At 45.0% G+C, this 20,910-nt stretch overlaps 1 protein-coding gene across 8 annotated transcripts in view; it reads right to left on the reverse strand.

Annotated features, from left to right (window-relative positions):
* The window catches only part of CMBL (carboxymethylenebutenolidase homolog (Pseudomonas)), a 47,512-nt gene that overhangs the window by 16,519 nt on the left and 10,083 nt on the right, over positions 1 to 20,910 (reverse strand). Inside the window, exons 1-5 of one of the 8 annotated variants that reach the window (XM_005871048.2) lie at positions 12,924 to 13,087; positions 9,430 to 9,593; positions 6,014 to 6,247; positions 2,571 to 2,678; positions 1,659 to 1,801 (exon numbers count right to left, since the gene is read on the reverse strand). In XM_005871048.2, coding sequence (XP_005871110.1) covers positions 1,659 to 1,801; positions 2,571 to 2,678; positions 6,014 to 6,228 — 466 coding nt within the window. In that variant the 5' untranslated portion in view covers positions 6,229 to 6,247; positions 9,430 to 9,593; positions 12,924 to 13,087. Of the gene's footprint in view, positions 1 to 1,658; positions 1,802 to 2,570; positions 2,679 to 6,013; positions 6,250 to 6,455; positions 6,494 to 9,429; positions 9,594 to 12,823; positions 13,088 to 20,910 lie in introns of those variants that run through there. The other 7 variants (XM_005871043.2, XM_014543540.1, XM_005871044.2 and 4 more) reach the window with 7 other exon arrangements.

A 20,910-nucleotide genomic window follows, 5' to 3' on the forward strand; every position in this document is an offset into this window, starting at 1 on the left:
GGCAGGGGAGGGATGAGGAATTTGATCAGGTATTAAAGGTGAGGGATCCTCCCTAAACTGACCCAGTAAGCCAAGGACAGAGTTGAAGGTCTGAGCCTACTCAGAGAGGAATAGAGGAGCCTGACTCCAGTTTGGTCAAGGAGAGTCCTAGTCAGAAGGAGGGAGAAAATAATGGCTGGCTTTTCCTCCTGTTAGCAGCAAAGCGAAGCTAAGTAACCTAGATAGCCTCCCCTCACCTGTAAGTCCTCTCTAGGAGTCAGAGAGCCACAGGACAGATGGCCACGCTCCCCGCCCCACCGCATGCATGGCTGGACAGCGGTTTGATGACCTGCCACTCCACAGCTCCTGCACTGTGCAACAGAGGCCAGAAGAGGGTGCCAGAGAGCTGTTCACACAGGAGCACCTTTTGCTAATTGGCACAAAGGGACTGCATGTTCTAACAACCCCGGTGACAACTGAAAATTTACTCCTTTCATGTAAAATAAATACTTAAAGGGATTTTTTAATGCCAAAACTAAGCAAAAATACTACAGTGAGGAACATTAAGCCAAATGAGAATCATTAATATAACTATATGATATATATTATGAAAGAAGGCCAAATTTTCTTCTTTTTTTTTAACAATTTTTTATGGTCTGACTGCTTCTATATTGTGAACTTAGTATGCCATTTCTATACACAGACTGAATGTTGGTTTTTTTGTGTTTTTTTTTAAAATATTTTATTGATTTTTTACAGAGAGGAAGGGAGAGGGAGAGTTAGAAACATCAATGAGCGAGAAACATCAGTCAGCTGCCTCCTGCACGCCCCCCACTGGGGATGTGCCTGCAGCCAAGGTACATGCCCTTGACCGGAATCGAACCTGGGACCCTTGAGTCCGCAGGCCGACACTCTATCCACTGAGCCAAACCGGTTAAGGCCAGACAGAATGTTTTTATCAGTGCTATGATACCTTTGGTTTGTTTGGGCTGACATGTTTATGTTGCTATTTACATTTCAGAGTAAGGAAAACTTACTCTGAAATGTAAACCTTCTTTATAGCGTCTGTGTGTGGGGGGGGAGGGAGGGTGCAGTTGAGAATAATTTTTTTTAATATATTTTATTGATTTTTTACAGAGAGGAAGGGAGAGAGATAGAGAGTTAGAAACATCGATGAGAGAGAAACATCAATCAGCTGCCTCCTGCACATCTCCTACTGGGGATGTGCCCGCAACCCAGGTACATGCCCTTGACCGGAATCGAACCTGGGACCCTTCAGTCCGCAGGCCGACGCTCTATTCACTGAGCCAAACCGGTTTCGGCGAGAATAATTTTTGTCTTGGAAAATCTTTTCTAAATATCCTTCATGAAAATCTTGCTTAGTATTAACCATTATCACATAAACAAATGTTATCCCCTTTGTCTCAAGTGAAGAAACGGAGACGTCAGGTGACTTTCCCAAAGCAACACTTTTGGGACCCAGGTCTCCCTATTCCCAGTGGCATCCTCTGGTTACTGCAGTACAAACCTTCACCTGGACTTTCAGGCTTTTAAAGCCAATTTCATGACCACTGGGTTTTGTGTTACACCTGGGACCCTCAGCTTGGGAAGAGGCTCATGGCATGGTTACCCACGAATTCTCCTCTATTCACTGTGTAAACTGTACAAGGCAGATTTACCGTACACGGACACCCCTGCCCTGAATTCTGGGTATTTCATCATCACGTGATGGACAGCAATTCCTCCCCAGCAGAATCCCACGACGCCAATTTTCTGGGCGTGACACTGTTGTTTCAGATACCTCAAGACAGCATCCACCTCTCTGGAACAGAAAGAAAAGTTATTCATGAGTCAAGAGGTATTTTGTGAGGCCCTGATAAGGGCACTGGGCAGGTAACAGTTTATCTGCAGCTCTTCCTTGAGGTTCTGAGATTCTTACTTTCTGAGCTGCCTCCTCACCCCCTCCTGCCCAGTGACGAGTGACGCCTCTCCTGGAAAATCTCCCTGCCAAGCCCAGCTCCTCCAACCACCTGACAGGGCTGCAGGCAGGCTCTTTCCAAAGACCAGCAAATCCCACCAGCTCACTGCCCAGCTGAAAGCTGAGTGACAGCCTTCCCCAGCCTCAGCGTAAAGGCCAAAGGCCACAGCATGGCTCTAAGACCTGACCCCAAGATCTGTCCCTGCCCAGCACCCCAGGCTCCTCTCTCCTCTCAACAGGCACCAGTCACAACTGGGCAGCTCCCCAAACTCCCTGACTTGGCACATTGACTTCCCCTGCCTAACCCACTCTATATCCAGAGTAGAGAAAGATTTGGAAAGCCACCAGGACTACTTAAGCCATGAGGGGACTAAGGGCAATAGCCCTTGCTTTGCAAACAGTTCATTTGCAAATTGGTTATTTGGAACAACTCAGAAGGCATTTTCAGCTAGAAGCAATGTACTTAATTTGAGGGTCATGGCCATCCAAGTCCTACTCAGAGGGAGGGTAGGTGTCTGGACAGTGAAGCCAGACCCACCTCTCCCTCAAGACTCTGCTCTCCTGGGTTCCCTGGGGGACACCACAAACACAGCCACACCCGCCAATTACTTACTTATCGATCTTTCTGGCATTCCTTGTTTTCAACCACTCTGGAAAAGTGGACCAGTCCCCAGAGGGGTGCCATGGCTCCTGCCCTACAAAGAAGTCTGGAACGATGGTTCTGTAAATTAGGGACAGTAATTGATCTTAGTTTCTGTTGCTGTTGGGACTCAGTGTTTGCCTACATTCATTAAGAAATGTGCTACGTTGGCGATTCTCACTCAAAGGAAAAGAGAAGTCATGGCCACAAGGGCCAACTTTGATCACAGCAAAGAGGCCAACTGGCACTAGGCCAAACCATCTCGGATTTCACAACGGAAGGGGCACGGCCTCTGGCAGCCTGTTTATAGCCCAGCCCATCTAAAGTGACCAGGCAACTCAGCAGTGCACACACCCCAGGAGGTATTGCCGCAAAGGACAAGGGGACCCACCAGCAAGGGCCTGGAGCAAGGTGGGCCCCTCCTGTCCCCAAACCCCTCAGCTGGCCTTTCACATTAGCCTCAGGTCAGAAGGGCACACCTGGTTAGCATGTCCAGTCACTATGACCAAGCAATTTTCCCTAGCTTCGCCCAGCATGCCAGCAGGGCACAGTTTCCTGCCGGATGGTGTAGTCTAATGAGGGTTCTAAAAGGGGCCACGGTGAACAGCCAGCTTGCCCGAGTCCATGTTGATTGTAGGGGAGGAAAACATTTCCCTCCTTCCCTTCTAGGTTCTTTGGCTGGTCTAGTAATTATCTATATTAATAAAAGGGTAATATGCTAATTAGACCAGACATCTTCCAGACGACCTTCCAGACGTCCTTCTGGGACAAAGCCATGGTGGTGGGGTTGAGGCAGAGGCAGTTAGGGGTGATCAGGTAAGCAGGGGAGAGCAGTTAGGAGCCAGCAGTCCCGGATTGCAAGAGGGATGTCCAACTGCTGGTTTAGGCCCGATCCCTCTAGTATTAACATAAGACAGACGAACAGGTGAAAAACAAATCGGATTTTGTGGATGAAAAAAGGGGTTCTATGGAAAGTAACCTCCATGGGTCATCTGATCATAAATTCCTTAACTGGGCAGCTGGTGGTGGGTAGTTATGTCCCAGGCATATACTTTTTTAGTAAAAGGTTTTTGTTTGCCTTAAGCAAGCCCTGTCCATTGTTTCTGGGCATCTAGGTTAACACATCTTTGAAATAAGCATAACCACCCTCAGAAGAGCACATACTCTTGTTAACTCTCCTGTAATTCAATCCCCACCTTGCTTCTCCCACCTCCGTGTAATCTTCCATACTTTCCCTCCTTAATTCCGAAATGTGCCGTTTATTACTTCCTGTTATTCTCAGGAGCATGGGAGATCTTGCTCCCTGGCACATGTCTTCAGTTTGGCTCAAATAAACTCTTATAAAAATTTTCTCCAGGTTTGACCATTACTTATGTCAACAATGTCACATGTACGGGAGCCTCATAAAAATATGAGACCTAAAGGCAGTCAGTCAGACAACTGAAGCTATATGCCACCCTGTGCTAAGGACCCGGATAGGGCTTCAAAGGGAAGATTAAGTCACAGGACAATAAAAGACCAGAGGGTTGGTATTTAGAAGTCTGTCCTGCCCACAGGTAGGTCATTCAGGCAAAAGTTATCTCTGGTAATAGCGCTCTTTCTGGGTCAGGCCCCCTGTCTAAACTCTTTTAGGTAATTAAGGAAGAGGTCAAAGTTTTTCTTGAGTCTGCTGGGCTTGAGTGCCTTCAGCTCCAAGCAATGCCCATGCCAAGCAGCACATTTGAGGCGGCTTATTCCGCTCCCTTTCACAATCTTCCCCGCAAGTCCACCCAGAAGGGTGAGGCCAGCACTGACCCACCCAGAGACGGGCTTCCCAAAACAAAGGGCTGTCGCCACAGATGGGGGAACACGGCGCCTCCCGCAGGGGCAGAGAGGACACTGACATTTGGGTCAGAAGAAGGAAAATTCCAGCCCCAGTACTGCATCGTCTGCCCTGTAATCTTCAGTCATCTAACAATGTTCAGGCCCATGTTCTCCATCTGAGAAACAGACTGCACCCAGCCCCGCCCACCCTCAGAGGATTATTTTGAGGGAAAAATTAGTTGTACGCGTGTGAAGGGCTCTGTAAATCACAGGCGTCTGGACTCTTTATCTCAACCAAAGCAACCACCTGAAACAACAGAAGCCGCAACCCCATTTGATCAGTTGCTCGGGGCTGGGTGACCTGAGGCACCTCGGTCTTCACGCCCTGGTTTCCTACTCGGGGAAATGAGAACAATGAGGAGGGGTCGTGGGGAGGACAACGGCCCTTCACAGCCTGCACGCAGGGGCTGGCTGAGCCAGAGGCAATCAGGGCTGGCTGTCCTTTGTTTTATTACCCGGCTTGCCGCTGGGATGTTAAATTGCCTCATCTTTAAAATAAACTGGAGGATATTAAAAAGTGAAAAATCACGTGAACCCTCTGTTTAGTCAACACTAAATCTGCATCACACAGCAGGGGGGCTGCTTCCTTTAAACTGGGTTCTTTTCATAGGAAAACCCGGAAGGTGCACCCTTTGATTTCCAGCTTCTCTTTTGGAGAAAACAAAGAAAATGGGGTGCTCCGAACTCAGGGCTTGCTGGGGTTCACGCGTTCTGAAGCTGTCGGGTTCTTTTCATAGGAAAACCAGGAAGGTGCACCAGTTTCTCTTTTGAAGAAAACAAAGGAAATGGGGTGCTCCAAACTCAGGGCTTGCTGGGGTTCACGCGTTCTGAAGCTGGAGAGGAAGGAGTGGTTCCTCTCCTCCTCCAGGCGTCACTGTAGCTGTTACCAACACCAGGGCAGGTGAAAAGCAAACAGGTGGCAGCATTCGCCATGCGACCCGACAAAGGCAGAACCTTTGGGAGACAGTGAGGTCTCACTGGGCCAGTGCTGGAACCCAGTCTAATTCAGACGGGTCATGATAGTCCGAGGCTGACATGCTCCAAGGGCCAAGTAATGGGTCGTCTCAGAGCTAGCGAGGTCTGCCCAAGGACACATGTCCTGTACCTGTGTCCTGCAGGGCCCCACATTGAGGGCATCCCCAGGAAGACCTGAAACCCGGGGATTCGGTGGCCTCTACCAGAGGTGGGTGTTTTAAGTTTCATATGACATTTCCCATGTACCCGCACCCCAGAGAGATAAGGAAGTAGATAATGTAAATTAGGGACTGGATAAGAGAAGGTGAGGAGATTAGCCAAAGAACACATATGCATAACCTGTGGACACAGGCAATAGTGTGGTGATGGCCAGAGGGAAGGGGGAAGGAGCTGGGTGGAGGTGGGCAAAAGAGGGGGGAAAGGGGACATCTGTAATAGTGTCGGCAAAAAAAATAGTTTTTTACAAAAAGAATACAGTCAGGGATTTGGGGGTTGTTTTTGTTTTCACTGAAGGGAAAGCAACATAGATCACAGAAATGTCCATGGATTTTATCAAAGAAATAGAATTTTATACGCACGTGTATCCATTTCCCGAGATCATGTCAGCCATATATCTGGTATTGGGCATCTCCCAACCGAATATATCTTGAATGACAATCACGGCTTTGCCAGCGTCAACGGGGGATCTGGTGACATAAGCTTTGATATGCTCCACTTGAACTTCACGCCCCATCCCTCCATACTCCATCTTATGGCCAATGTCACAGGGACAAGGATGAGCTTCGTTAGCCATTGGAGATATTTAAGTCGGGCTGCAGAGAGAGAAACATGCCTTATATTCCAAATGGGGCAAGTCTGAAGATTTTGAACAGTAAATAAACTACAATCAAGATTACAGAAAAAATACTAATTTTAACTCTACTCGTAGTATACTCATACAAGAAATGAGTGCTGGTATTTGGTCCATCTGAAGACATCATAGGAAACAACTTTATATTAACTTAACATATTCTCATATACCTTTAATATCTATTAGGCACACCTTTAATATCTGTTTTCTGAAAGAAAAAAAACAATATTGGCTACTGGTTTTGGCAACACCTCAGGTTGGAGCTCATAGGAAGAAGGGAACAGCACCAGGGCTGAAACTGGAGAGGAAGCCAAAACCAGGGTGAGGGTGGCGGGAGCAGATGCTGCCTGAGAGCCCGGCGAGGCTGGAGACAGGCCAGACCCGGGACCACCCTAACCCAGTCTGGATTCTGGGTCCAGTCAGGCCTTGGGAACCCATGAGATGGGATTTGTAGCTGAGACCTCTCCACACAACATCAGAGCCCTCAAGGGTTCAGAGTTAGTGGGATAAATAAGAACAGCAAAGAAAAACTGTGGAATGTGTGAGGAAGCCTAGGAGGTTATAAAAAGAAACCATCACCCCAATTTACAAGATCCTTTGTTTCAAGTAGGAAAACCTGGCTGAGTAATGAACATAACTGGCCCTGGGCATCTGGCAGAAGCAAAAGCAACTCTATTTTATAGCCAGACTTTCACAATCCAGGCCGAAAATGCTACCCATGGAAAAGGAACTCACTATAAAGCGCCACATGGGAGGAAGCGCTCCAAATAAACAATAATCAGGAGAAATTATGGTGATAGCGTGGGGAGAAATGAGGACAGGACCTACCTAGCAAGCTTCACCAAACAAACTGAAAGCAGGAATGGAGCGGAAAGAAAAACTAAGCCTATCAACTGCAATGGGAGAAAGTATGTGGCTGAAATAGATCCGAATAAATAGAAATAGATTAAATTCACTATATGAGACAGATTCTCAAAATGAATTTTTAAATGTCGAGGTACCATCGGAAAGGAGAACATGGAAACACTGAACCCAAAGATGTCCCTACAGATACAATGACCAGAGGTCTGGCATTTGCTTCAGAATAGCCCAGCGGATGGTGGCAGTGGGAGGGAGCGTGTCCCTGTGTCACAGTGTTGGAACTGGCTGGTAAGTTCAGAAGTATCCTTTGTACTAGTCTGTCTACTTTTATTTTTTATATATTTTAATTGAATTTTAGAGAGAAAGGAAGGGAGAGGGATAGAGAGATAGAAACATTGATAAGAAAGGAAATCATCAATTGGCTGCCTCCTGCATGGCCCCGACTGGGGGTCAAGCCCACAATCCAGACATGTGCCCTGACCGAGAATCAAACTGGTGACCTCTTGGTTCCTGAGTCAACACTCAACTGCTGAGCTACATCGGCCAGGCTCTACTTTGACATATGCTTAATATTTTCCTCAACAACAACAAAAAAATTAACTTTTATTGGAATTATAAAAACGATAAGATAAGCATAGCAAGAAGATGAGATATGGACTAAGATAACATATCATTCTTAAAGCAGATTTCGTATCTAGATAAAATATATGAAGAATTCTTATAAATCAAGAAGAAAAAGACAACATCAACAGAAAAATGCCCCAAAGATACTGAGTGGGCCATTCACAAAAGGGAACACCTGAATGATATGAAAAGATAATCAAGGTCACTAGTATTTAAGAAAATTATACAAAGAACATCAATGACATACTATTTTACGTCATCTTGAAGATTGTCAATAAGTGCGTTAACACTAAGAGATGGTGTCCATGGAATATAAGCTGATACAAACTCTAAACATAAGTATGTCAAGGTCTAGCAATGATGAAGACACCCTGCAACCCAGAAATCCCACCACTTGGTATATTCCCTAGAGAGATTCACATGTGTGTGTGCATGTGTGTGTGCGCATGTGTGTGTGTGCATGCGTGTGTGTGTGTGTGTGTGTGTGTGTGTGTGTACCCATGCATGCATGCAATGGGTGGTATGGAAGTACATTCTTGGTAGCATAGATAGGATGGCAAAAATTGGAAGCAACTAATTGACCATCAGGAGAAGAATGGGATAAACTGTGACTCATTCATTGTTGTGGTTTGAATTCTGTCCCCGAAAAAGGATAGGTCAAGTCCTGACCCCAGAACCTGTGAGTGGGACCTTATTCATTAACAGGGTTTCACAGAGGGTAACCAAGTTAGGATGAGGTCGTCCTGGTGAGGGTGGTGCTCATCTAATTACTGACTGGTGTCCTTGCCAGAAGAGGGAAATGTGGGTACAGAGACAGACACACAGCAGAGAAGGAGTGATGCATCCGCAAACCAAGGACCCTAGGGATGGCCACTCAACCCCAGAAACTGGGAGACAGGCAAGGAGGAATTCTCCTTTAAAGGTCTGAAGAAGAGCATGGTCTGACCAACACCATCGTTTAGGACTTCAGGCCTCCACAACTGAATACATTTTTGAGAGAATAAATTTCTGTTGTCTTAACTCACCCAGTTTATGGCAACCCTAGGGCACAAAAAACTCATAAAAGGAATATTGCATAGCAGTTCAATGAACAAACTATATATATCAACATGATAAATCTCAAAAACATAATGCTATAACAATGACGATAGCTTTTTTAATGCTAAATACTAAAACCCCAAAATAATACATATATTATTAATAAATATAGGGTTTTAACGTATAACTCAAGAGAATGAAGCACACCACCATTAGAGAGTGGTTATTGGCGGGGAAAGGAGATTACTGTCTTTAATTGTATTTGTTGTATTTTATTTCCTTAAAAAGTTTTGATTTTAAATACATAAGAAAAATGATAATGTTTTTTAAAAATCTGGGTCACGTGAATATGGGTGCAGCTATGTTATATCATGTACTTTGCAGAACATTCTACATGTTCATAACTAGAAATAACATAATTTTTTAAGGAGAGAGAAATTAAGAGCTAGCCATTTGATCACAGGAAATTTAATTCTATTTTGTATGGTTTTTTTTTGTTCATAAGCTACATTATAAAATTATGATTAGTAAGAGAAGTCAGAACAATCTAGTATCCGTAGCAGTGCATTTTATGTCCACTGCACTGTTGTTGGGAGCTGATTCCTTGGGCTGATTTCTTACCTGGGCTGTCCTGAGGGTGAGGAGACCATGGAAAATCCTGGTCGTTCCAAATTAGCCTTGAATCTGAATCTTTTAACTTTATCTTCAGTTGCTATCCACTCTCCAGAAGAAGTGTTTACAGCCAGGAGACCCACTCTCTGGACTGATCCTGCAAGGTTATTCTCCTGCAGAAAGGGGAGGCGCCAGGACAGGACTGGGGTGCTGTGTGTGGAAGTCTGGGCTCTTGCCAGACCCTTCACGTGGCACAGCAGCCTGTGTGAACAGGGCCAAGGTCACGGTGGGCAGGGCGGTTTCTACAGACTGTACCCCCTCGTGGGGTGAGAGCCTCAGGGAACATACCCTTGACTATCCACTGACTGTACTCTAAAGAAATTTTCTATATGCATAGACCTTTCAAGATTATGGCTCTTTCCCCCCAAAAGACACATTTGTTAAAAGGTAATTTTTTTTTTAAAAAAAAGGAAAACCATAGATATAAGATGAATACATTAAAGATTTTATTTTACACATATGATAGGAGGGAATGAGATAGGTGTTATATAACTGGTTCAAAGGACAAAGGAAAAAGAACACAAATTTATATGTCATAAAGGAAGATTGAGATGAATTGCAAGTGGAGACAAAACAGATTTTCCACTGGAGGGGAAGAAGCCAATTAAATCTCTACCAAATAGGACCGAATTTACAAATCTATCAGTTACCCACGACTTTCAAAGAATTGCAATCTCATTCAAATACCATGAACAGGGCTAGAATCAGACAGCCCAGAAGGGTGTGCTGTGGACAGTGAGTACTTTTCCATTGAAACCGTTTTTTCTATATGACCTTATAGAGTCATTCATTGTGAGTGGTAAGGCTTCAGTTTCCTCCTAGAAAGGATGGGCTGTGGGCCTGACATGGATGATGGGGTCCTCAGAAAATGTGTGTCCAGAAAGGCTTTTCTGTATCATGGCAGCTGGGCTTGGCAACACATCCTGCCACCCTTGAGACCAGCTCTTTGGTCCCCACTGGGGAAGCCTTTAGAAGCCAGGGGCCTCTTTATGGCATCAGGGCTGGCCAAGACGTGCTCCTGCAGAGGACACCCTAATGGGCACGCTCATTGGCAATGCCACACTGAATTCACCACTAACGCCCGTGGTCCCCCCATAACATTCATGCAAGATGCCACATCTGTGTGAATGACTGCCAAGCCCACTCCCCTACACGCAGATGGTCCCTTGACAAAGATTCTCTCCTTGACCAAACTCCTCTGAACCCTCTTCTCCATTAGGCCCTGACTTTTGGGCTTCCAAGTCCATCTCTGCATTGCCCAGTTTTAGTAAGAATCCTGCTAAGTCAGTTTATCAGAATCCGGCACCCTCCATATCTGGTCCTGACCCGCATCCTCTGCCATCCCCCAGGTGATGTCTAATGCCCTTGGCTTTGTCTTCTGCCAAAATCCTGTTAAGTCAGTTAGCAGGATTCCCCGAACCCTCATGCTTCCTTAGTAGTGTTCCTTCCACTGACCCCCTACTCAGATCCTTCACTACAAATCCCCACTTTTCCTTGTTGTAGTCAGACTAGAGCCCAATCTCTCTCCTACTGCAAAATCCCATTGCACTGGTCCATACCCCTGTCTCGGTGGCCCTGAGTAGGGTCTGCCTGTTCTTTAACAAGTCATGAATGAGTAATCTTCTGCACAGCCTCCAGCCCTGCTTCACGCAGCAAGTGCCTCCACAACATTACAAGCCCATGGCGATCACTGGTGGATCTGCAAATCCCAAGAGGCTGCCATCCTCCTCTCCGAAGGTTACCTTCCCCAGGCAGTCCTTCTTGACTTTTTTTTTAAAAAAAATTTTTTTAATTGATTTCAGAGAGGAAGAATGGGGAGAGAGATTGAAACATCAATGATGAGAGAGACTCATTGATCGGCTGCCTCCTGCATGCACCACACTGGGGATGGAGCCCGCAACCCGGGCATGTGCCCTGACTGGGAATCGAGCAGGGACTTTCTGGTTCTTAGGTGGACGCTCAACCACTGAGCCATGCCGGCCGGGCTTGACTTCTTTTTTTAACCACTTATCATATCTTCCTGGTCCTCTCTTTAATAAATTAAACAGAACCGTTAACACGTGCTCATTTTTATATCTGTGGGAGAGTCATGACTTGACCTTTCGCGGAAAATTTTGTCTTCTAACAGTATAATTGAACAACATTCCCTTTTTCTCACCGGAAGTCAGAAAGGCGAGAAATGGGTCTAACGTGTGGTGAGCAAGTGTGGTTTTCCTGCTTTCACACCTCCCAGCCCCAGGATTTAAATAACTCGGAAGTCATACTTCCCAACGCAGTCAAGATCTCCGCCAGGAATGGAGAAAACAGGTTTTGACGAGCGAAGGAGATTGGCGGAGATGGGGCTGTAACATGCAAAGAAGTATAGGAATAAATTTCTGGAAGCTTCGGAGATTTAGAAATAGAAACCACCTGCAAGCTCCTCCGCAAAAGCAACACTGAAAGATAATACGGGAGGGGCGGTGGCTAGCGGGGAAGGCTGGGCGTTTTTCCTTTCCCTGGGTAAACACTGTAGGAACGTGCCTGGAAACCGATTTGCGATCCTGCAGGGGAAGGCAGGCCCCTGCCCCTCCTTAGACGAGTCTGTGAACGCCAGCTCCCCCATGACGATTTGACAGCAGTCGCGCTAGTGTTTTCTCTCGGTGCGTGCTCAGACAGCATTAAGGAGAAAGCTGGGCGCGGTGCGCGCGCGCTGGCCTGGGAGCGCGCCAGGGCGCAGCTGCCTTTGACCTTTCCTTGGGCGCTTTCAGACCTAGATAGGATTTCCCCGGATACTCGCAGGGCTCCCTTCTGACCACCTCGTTATACATGGTCTTTTGAAGGCATTTTCCATCAGCAAGAAACCTAAATGGCAGTACCCGCTGTTGGCAAGGCCTGGGCAGGGCGACACTTCTGCCTCCCGACCCACGGCGGTGGGTGTGGACTGCGCACTCCTGCTTGGCAGCACGTACCCAGCAGCCAGCGCGTCGCACTCGTAGACCCAGAACCTCCTCCCTGAATAGCCACCCTTTAAAAAATACCGCCAAATGTGGCCAACGATCTTGATGCAAATTGCTCATTTCCCCCATAAGAGTAGTAAAAACTATACAACCCAAATGTTTCACTGGGGGAAAATCGTTACAGAGAGTATTTAATGGCACGAAGGAAAGACTTCTGACAAGCCTTTGGGGAAAAACGAACACGCGTTTCTACACAGTACGATTTCAACTATTTTCAAAATGCGTGGCTAAACAATACAGGACACTATGCCCACCCAGGTGGAATGGCGAGGGTTGCTGTTCTGCGGTAACAATGTACTACTTCGATGAAAGTCGGCTTTTGAAAATGGGCTTGCCAGGCTCATTACCTGTGCACATGGCAAAGCCCTCCTGTACCTTGTGCCAACACCCCGTTGAGTTAGTGGAGCTGAGATCCGGCGCGTTTCTACGACCGGGAAGCGCACGTACCTCGTCGCCGCCAGCAAACTGTCTACCGCGCGGAGGAGGCGAGACCCGGAGGGGGCAGCGCCACAAACCCGCTGAGCCCGGAGCCACGGTCACGGGGGAGCCGAGTGGGAGGCGCCTTCTTCCCGGGCGGAAGTGGACGCGGTGACCGAGGGCGCCGGGAACCCTGTGGGCCAGTGGCTGCCCCGGGAAAGAGGGGAGGCGGGCTGTGGGAGGGGTGGAGAGGCCCTCGGCTGAGTGAGGGAGGTGAGAAGGGAGGAGGAGGAGAGGGAGGGAAGGAGACTTGGAGGAGGAGGACAACCCGCCTGTGAAATTTACAAGTGTGCCTGGCTCCTAAGACCTGGAACTTCTTTGTTGTAAATCAAAATTAGGCTATTCTTAAAAATGAATTACTGCATATTCCTACTGGCCCTCCCCCACCCCACCCCCACTCCATTTTTTTTTTCTGGTCATCTGATCAGAAAAGGTTGTTGATAATTGTCTTTGTAAGAAACATCCAAACCTGTAGAGAATTTTTATGAGTTTATTTGAGCCAAACTGAGGACAATTGCTGAGAAACCAAATCTCAAAGGGATTGAGGAAAGCAAACCAGGCAAATCTCTGGGATTGGATAAAAAAAAAAAATGGTGCCACTTTGATGGATACAGGATTAACTAATAACATTTAGAAAACATAGGATGGTATGTGGGCAACAAAATGAGGGTGTGGGTTTCTGTGTCATGCTTTGGTGCTGGCAGTTGTGGGGTCTGGAAAAGAAGATAATTCTGACATTTCAAAGGTATGTTATCTTAGATGCACAAAGACAATAGACAGGCTCACTTAAGGTAAAGATTGATTTGTCAAGGAAGCTAGAGGCCGAGGAATGACTACCTGCCATGACCTAGTTTTGTTAGGAATTTATGATCACAGCATCCTACGTGGCTACTTTCAGTCTCTGCGTGCTTGTTTGTTTTTGAAGAAAGATGATAAAAATTACAACATTATATGGCGGACTATAGCTGAATGGCATTGTGATTCTAAGAGGCAGAATGAGAACAAACAGAAACAATAAATTGGGAATCCAATTTAATTCAACAAGGTATTTTTGTGCAAGATATTTTGTTAGGTACTTCTGTGATACAAAGATGAGGAAGACAAAGTCAGTTTCAAGTATGTACAAGCTGTGGATGTAGAAAGGGTATAATAACCCAAAAAATTAAAAGCAAAGTAAAATCCAATGAATGCCATAGGAAAGCTATAAATAGCAAGCATTGGAAAAAATAGAGGAGGGAGCGATCATACTACTCCAGTGGAGAGAAGGTGGATCAGGATCAGGAAGGGGTTCAAGGAGAATGTGTCACCAGTAGGTGAAAGATAAGCAAGATTTGAAGAGACAATGATTGGAGAAGAGGGATCTACTAGTATTCTAACTGGAGGTACTAGTAATAGTATGAACAAAAAGCATATTGAAGGAAAGATAGTCCAGCTTGGCTGGTTTTAAGGAACATTTAAAGCCATCTGAGATGCTTGTACAGACCTCAGTAAGCAATGGAGAGGCACTGGTAGATTGTATGTAGAGAGTGACACAAAGCTACACTCAAATATGGCAGGAGGGTGCAGGACTGAATAAAAGGAGGGCAGTAGGTCATTTAAAGAAATCAAACTTCTTTAGCAGTGTATCAATAAGTGAGCAGTTGATGTCATTCCAAGCAGACATCCTGGTATTCCTGTTGGTATTCCTCAGGATTCTAACTCAGTTTCTTCTCTTTTTTTATCCCTAAGTGATCTCATTGACTCCTCCCGCTCCCGCTTTTTTAATCTATTCTTTTTTTTTTGCTTGTTTATCTCTCTCTCTTTTTACTTTTCTTGGTGTTTTCTTTCTTTCTTTCTTTCTTTTTCTCAAGACTTAGTGAACTTTCCACCTATTGATCACTCCAAAATACTTTGCTTCTGCTGAGATTTCTCTCTGAGTTGTTTTTGTTTGTTTTGTCTCTAAGAGTTAAGGACTTTTTATTTATTATTTATTTTTCTTTCTTTTTTTTCCCTCTTTATTGAATTCATTGGGGTAACACTAGTTAACAAATTGGTCATCAGTTTGGCTGAAATAAACTCTCTACAGGTTTGGACATTCTTACAGGATCACGTGTTATCTTGTAGTTGATGAACCTTGCTTTCACGTGTCTAGTAATCTGAGGTTTCTTAAGACAGAGTCTATGAGTATTCTCCCGTCGAAACAGCAGAGCTCACTGAGCGGATGACTCCTGCCCCATCACTTTCTGCTAACCCCAAGACATGTCCTTTCTGTTTGGATTCCGTTTCCTTAACTAGAAAATAAAATGGGGGATTAAACAAGATTTGGTTCTCAAACTTTAGCACGCATCAGAGTCCCCTGGAGGTCTTGTTAAATTGCAGAGCACTGGGCCTCAACCACAGAGCCTCTGGCTCAGGACGCCCAGGGTGGACCTCAGGAAATTACAAGCCCAACAAGATAGGTGATGACCCTGATGCTCCTGGTCCAAGGACCACACTTTGAGAGCCACTAGACCACAATCACAGTGACTAGCAGACTCACTTGATTGATCATCAAAATCACCTAGCTCAGTGGTGGCAAACTGTGGCCCCTTGAGTGTGGCTCTTCCACAAAATACGATTGAAACTTCGTGGCCACGCTCAAGGGGCCAAAGAGCCGCATGTGGCTCACGAGCCGCAGTTTGCCAACCACTGACCTAGGGAACTTATAAAATTCAGATGTCGTGGGCTCAGACCTTCGGAACTATAATCTTCAGGTGTGGCACTGGGGAATCTGTATTTCAAAAGGGCTCCCCAGATGACTCTTATGATGGACCAAGTTTAGAAACTAATTAAACTAGAAAATCTGTACAGGTCATGTCAGTGTCAACCTTCCATGATTTTGTTTTGGTTCAGCTGAAGGAGGGCAGGTACAACTGTCAGGATGGAATATTCCTAGTGCCTTGCTCAAACTGGAAATATACCAGGAAAGGGAATTCTGGGAAAAATATCTCAGTCTAGCCAAGTGGGTGCATTACCAAACAAACCATCACACCATGGTGGGTACTCTCCAGTCTTCCTCACTGCAGAAGTGTTATCTTGCTAGATGTACATAGATTTACTATCAACAGATCCCTTCACACCTCATTCGCAAACATCAGCAAACAAATCATTTTACTGCCTTCAGATTTTTCCACAATAATTTTTTTTTTACATCTGAATAATTCAAAGAAATCACAAGAGTGTTATCACCCAGAGCAAACTGAGGACCAGGAACAAATCCTTGTTTCTATCCTAAAATGCACAAACTGCTTGCTTGCAACACCCAAAATGGCAGTTTTTCAGCTTCGCCTATTTTAATTCCAAATTCCTCTGGAAAATTTATCACATAAGTTAATATTTAACCCAGGCTCAAAAAAATAAAAAATGAAAAGAATTAAAGTTACATTCTTATAAAAACTCAGAGTAAACGAACACTAGGATTTCATGGAGTTCCTTAATAAATTAAAGAGCGATGACTCGGCAGTCACAGCTGGTTATCCCTCCAAAGTTGTTTTCTTTTTTATTATGAAATAAAGAACTAAATTCCAGGCCTGGATGAGCCCAAGCTGAATTAACAAACAGAGCAAAGGCAAAGTTAAACAAAACCGCTGACTCTGCTAAAACCTTGTGATTAACACTGATCTTGAAGGCAAGGTCAGGAAAAGTATTTCATGGAACTGCTTTTCCCAAGAAATTTTGGATCAAAATCAGAAAAAGTGCTGGTGTGTTTCAGAACATCTCAAAATACCTGAAGGAGAACTTATTCCACTTCGTCTGTTACCATTTACCGGGTGATGGTGCTGACTCAGCCTTCCACCCCTTGAATGCAGCAGCAGGCAGCCAGCAGGGAAAGCACTGAGTCTTATGTGGAGGGCAGGTATTGCTGGTGAAGGCAGGTCAGAGGCTGGGTTCAAAAGAAAGTACCTGGTGTCTAGAAGATTCTTGAGCCAATAAGCCATCACTTCCAGACAGACAGAAAGCCTAAATTAGCTATTTTCTATTATTATAAAAACTTACAAATATAAAAGTAGAGAGAAGAGTAAACTCCAATATACCATAGACTTATATATAATTATTGTTAATAGTTTGCTAAATTTGCTTCATTGATTTCTTTTTTTGCTGGAGCATGTAAATTATAGACAACATGACATTTTGCCCATGAGTAATTTTGTGGTAGTCAGCCTTCCAGATGACACATAACACTCCCTGCCTCTGGGAATCCACACCCTTCTCACATTGTACCAGGCCTGGTCTGTGTGGCCAGTAGAAGCCAGAAATAGTGATGGTATGTCTCTTCTGGTATTAGGTTGTAAAAGACACTGTGGCTTCCATCTTACATTCTCATTCTCATTGTCTCTCTCTCTCTCTCTCTCTCTCTCTCTCTTCTTCTTCTTCTTCTTCATCATCATCATCATCATCATCATCATCATCATCATCATTGCTTCCTCTGGGGAAAGTCAGCTGCCATGTCATGAGCACCACCATGAAGGCCCATGTGGCAAAGAAAGCCTCTGACCTACAGCCATGTCCTGGGCCATCAGGACACAGATCCTCCAGCCCCAGTCAGGTTTCACATGACTGCACCCCCAGCCATCTGACATGTAACCTTGATGGTAACCGCCTGAGAGACACCGGGCCAGAACCACCTGGCTGAGTCACTCTCAGATTCCTCACCCTCTGAAACTGTGCAAGATAATAATTTCAATTGCTTTAAGCTACTAAACTTTGGGCTACATTGTGACACAGCAACAGATAGTTCATAGACATTTTAATGCCTGCAAGTGGGGTGCTCTGTGACAAAACCCCTAAAATGTGGGAATGGCTTTGAAACGGGGCAGGGGCTCCACTGAGAGTGTGAAAGCGTGAAGTGCCTTGAAGAAAATATTAACAACAGGGTCCACGTCTTTAAAAATTCAGGTAAGAGCTTGCAGGAAAGCGAGGCAAATGCTATTAAGAACTGAAGGAGGGGGAGCCTGGTAATGCTGTTGCCTGCAGGTATGTGGACAGAAGAAAACGTACCGAAGGCACTGGTGATCTGGTTAAGGAGATTTTGAACCAGTGTGTTGAAAGTGCTGCCTGGTTTCTTCTAATTGCTTACAGAGGAGAGAGATAAATCAAAGGAAGGGCTGTTGAGAGGAAAAGAACTACGACTGGATGGGTTTCAAAATTCTCAGCCTTTACAGATGGCAAATTATGCTAGAATTAAGGAATGGCTTCCAAGCAAAAATTAAATTCAGGGCTCCGCCAGAAATAACTACGAACCACAGATAAACCCTAGAGTGTGCCTGTAAAACCATTTTTAAAAGATTCAGAAAGATATAAGGTAGTATACCAGAATACTGCTCAGACAAATGTTCCTCTAAAGCTTTGGTTCTCAACCTTCTGGCCCTTTAAATACAGTTCCTCATGTTGTGACCCAACCATAAAATTATTTTCGTTGCTACTTCATAACTGTAATGTTGCTACTGTTATGAATCGTAATGTAAATATCTGATATGCAGGATGGTCTTAGGCGACCCCTGTGAAAGGGTCGTTCGACCACCAAAGGGGTCGCACCAGAATACTGCTCAGACAAAAGTTCCTCTAAAGAGATCAGAGGTGTGCCTCACCACCATTGTTTGAATGTTTGCTTTCTCCCAAATCCGTACGTTAAAATCCTAATCCCCAGGGTGATGGCTTTAGGAGGTGGGGACTTGGGGAGGCGATTAGGTCATGAGGATGGAGCCCCTCTGAATGAGATTAGAGTTCTTATAAAAGAGCCCCAGAGAGCTCCCTCTCCCCTTCTACCATGTGAGGATACAAAAAGCCTGCAACCCAGAGAGGGTCCTCCCCAGACCATGCCGGCACTCTGATCTCAGACTTCCAGCCTCGGGAACTATGAGAAACACATTTCTGTTGCTTATTAAGTACCCAGCCTGTGGTATTTTGTTATAGCAGCCCAAACTGGCTAAGACACCCCCAGACCCTCTCAATCAAAGGATGGTGTTCCTAGAAAGCTTAGCTTTCTTATCCCTCAGTTCTTTGCAGAAGCCCTGCCTGGAGAGAGGCTTATTTCAGAAAGAATTGTGGGCATTGCCTTTGTCTAATGGAGTGGATCCCAATGAGATTCACAGAAGATTTTAAGAGAATTATATGTACAGAATCATGATCAACTTGAACTGAAAGGGACAGGGATAGTATCAAATTAAAAGAGGCCTTTGGACCCTCAAAATTCTACTGACAGAAAGTAGACTGAGAATATCACTCAGCTGCAAACACATGATACCTTTTATGAAAAAGGATGGATGACTCGCAGGGAAGAACCAAGAGCCCAGAGAGCAGAGCCCGGAGCCTTGGAGCGTAGTGTCTCAAGCCTGAGACAAGGAATTTACATTGACCTGGGAAGATTCTAGAATCTATATGGACCAGCAACTTCTTCATGGCTCTCATTTTCTCTGTGTTTGAGCAGCAGGGTCTAGAGTGGTTATTCTATGTCTGTCCCATTATATGTTCAGTGGGAGAGGGTGTTATAGATTGAATGTGTGTGTCACCTCAAAATTCATAAGTTGAAGCCCTAACCTCCCAACGTGATGGTATTTGGTATTTGGAGAAGGAGCCTTTAGGGGTAATTCAGTTTAGATGAGGCCATGAAGGTGGGGTCTTCATCATGGGATTAGTACCCTTATAAGGAGAGACCAGAGAGCTAGCTGTCTCTTTGCCTTGTTAGTATATATCAAATAGGCAGCCATCTCCAAGCCAGAAAGAGAGTCCTCACCAGAATCTGACCATGGACTTCCAGCCTCCAGCACTGTGAGAAATAAATGTCTGTTGTTTAAGCCCTCGAGTCTATGACATTTTGTTATAGCAGCTCAAGCTGACTAATAGAGAGGGGTGGTGGGAGAAGACAACTTGTCAAGAAGAACTATACTGGAGAAACTATATTTAAGGAAATATGATTACACATGGACCTGATTTAGATTCTGAGATTCTGGACATTGAGCAGATGCTATAATAGATTGGGACTTCTGCGACTCTGGAAGAGGTGTCTTGTTTATCCTTACCGAGGATACTTTTCCATTGATTTTTTGAGAGAGTGCAAGGGAGAGGGGGAGATAGAGAGAGAAACATCGATGTGAGAGAGACATGATTACATGTGGACCTGATTTAGATTATGAGATTCTGGACACTGAGCAGATGCTATAATAGATTGGGACTTCTGCGGACTCTGGAAGAGGTGTCTTGTTTATCCTCACCGAGGACACTTTTCCATTGATTTTTTGAGAGAGTGGAAGGGAGAGGGAGAGATAGAGAAACATCAATGTGAGAGAGACACATTGATTGGTTGTCTCTCCCACGTGCCCCAATCAGGGCAGGGAATAGAACCTGCAACCAAAGTACGTACCCTTGACTGGAATTGAACCCTGGACCCATCAGTCCTCGGGCCGACACTCTAACCACTGAGCCAAACCAGCTAGGATGCAGTTGACTCTATTTTGCATGTGGGAAGTACGTGGGTCATTGGTGGACTGTGGTAGTATGCAAGTTAGCTTACTTTGATTCCCACCTCCTGGTATCACACTCTATGTAGTCTTCCCCCACAATTGTACCATAGTTCATCTGTATGACCAATAGCATACAGAGGAAGTGATGGTACATCACTTCTGATATTAACTTACTAGTGGCCTGGTGCATGAATTCATGCACATTGAAAGGAAATTAATTAGAAGAAATATTTTAATATTGCTATTTGCCCTTTCTCTATAATATAAGTGTCAACCAAATTCACAATCGACAATGACAAATCGAAACACATGTGCAATTGGCGCCAGCAAGAGCTTTATATGTATTGCACATGTGTGATTCAACTTAGCTTTTTATAGATATAGAACAAACTTGCTTAATTAGACCTGCTTTCTGATTTAGCTAAACTTTTTCCAGCCCAGTGAAGCACCCCAACTTCTCTTTCAGGTAATTGTCAGCA

The sequence above is a fragment of the Myotis brandtii genome, unplaced genomic scaffold (genome assembly GCF_000412655.1).
Source record: "Myotis brandtii unplaced genomic scaffold, ASM41265v1 scaffold328, whole genome shotgun sequence".
Classification (NCBI taxonomy): Eukaryota; Metazoa; Chordata; class Mammalia; order Chiroptera; family Vespertilionidae; genus Myotis; species Myotis brandtii.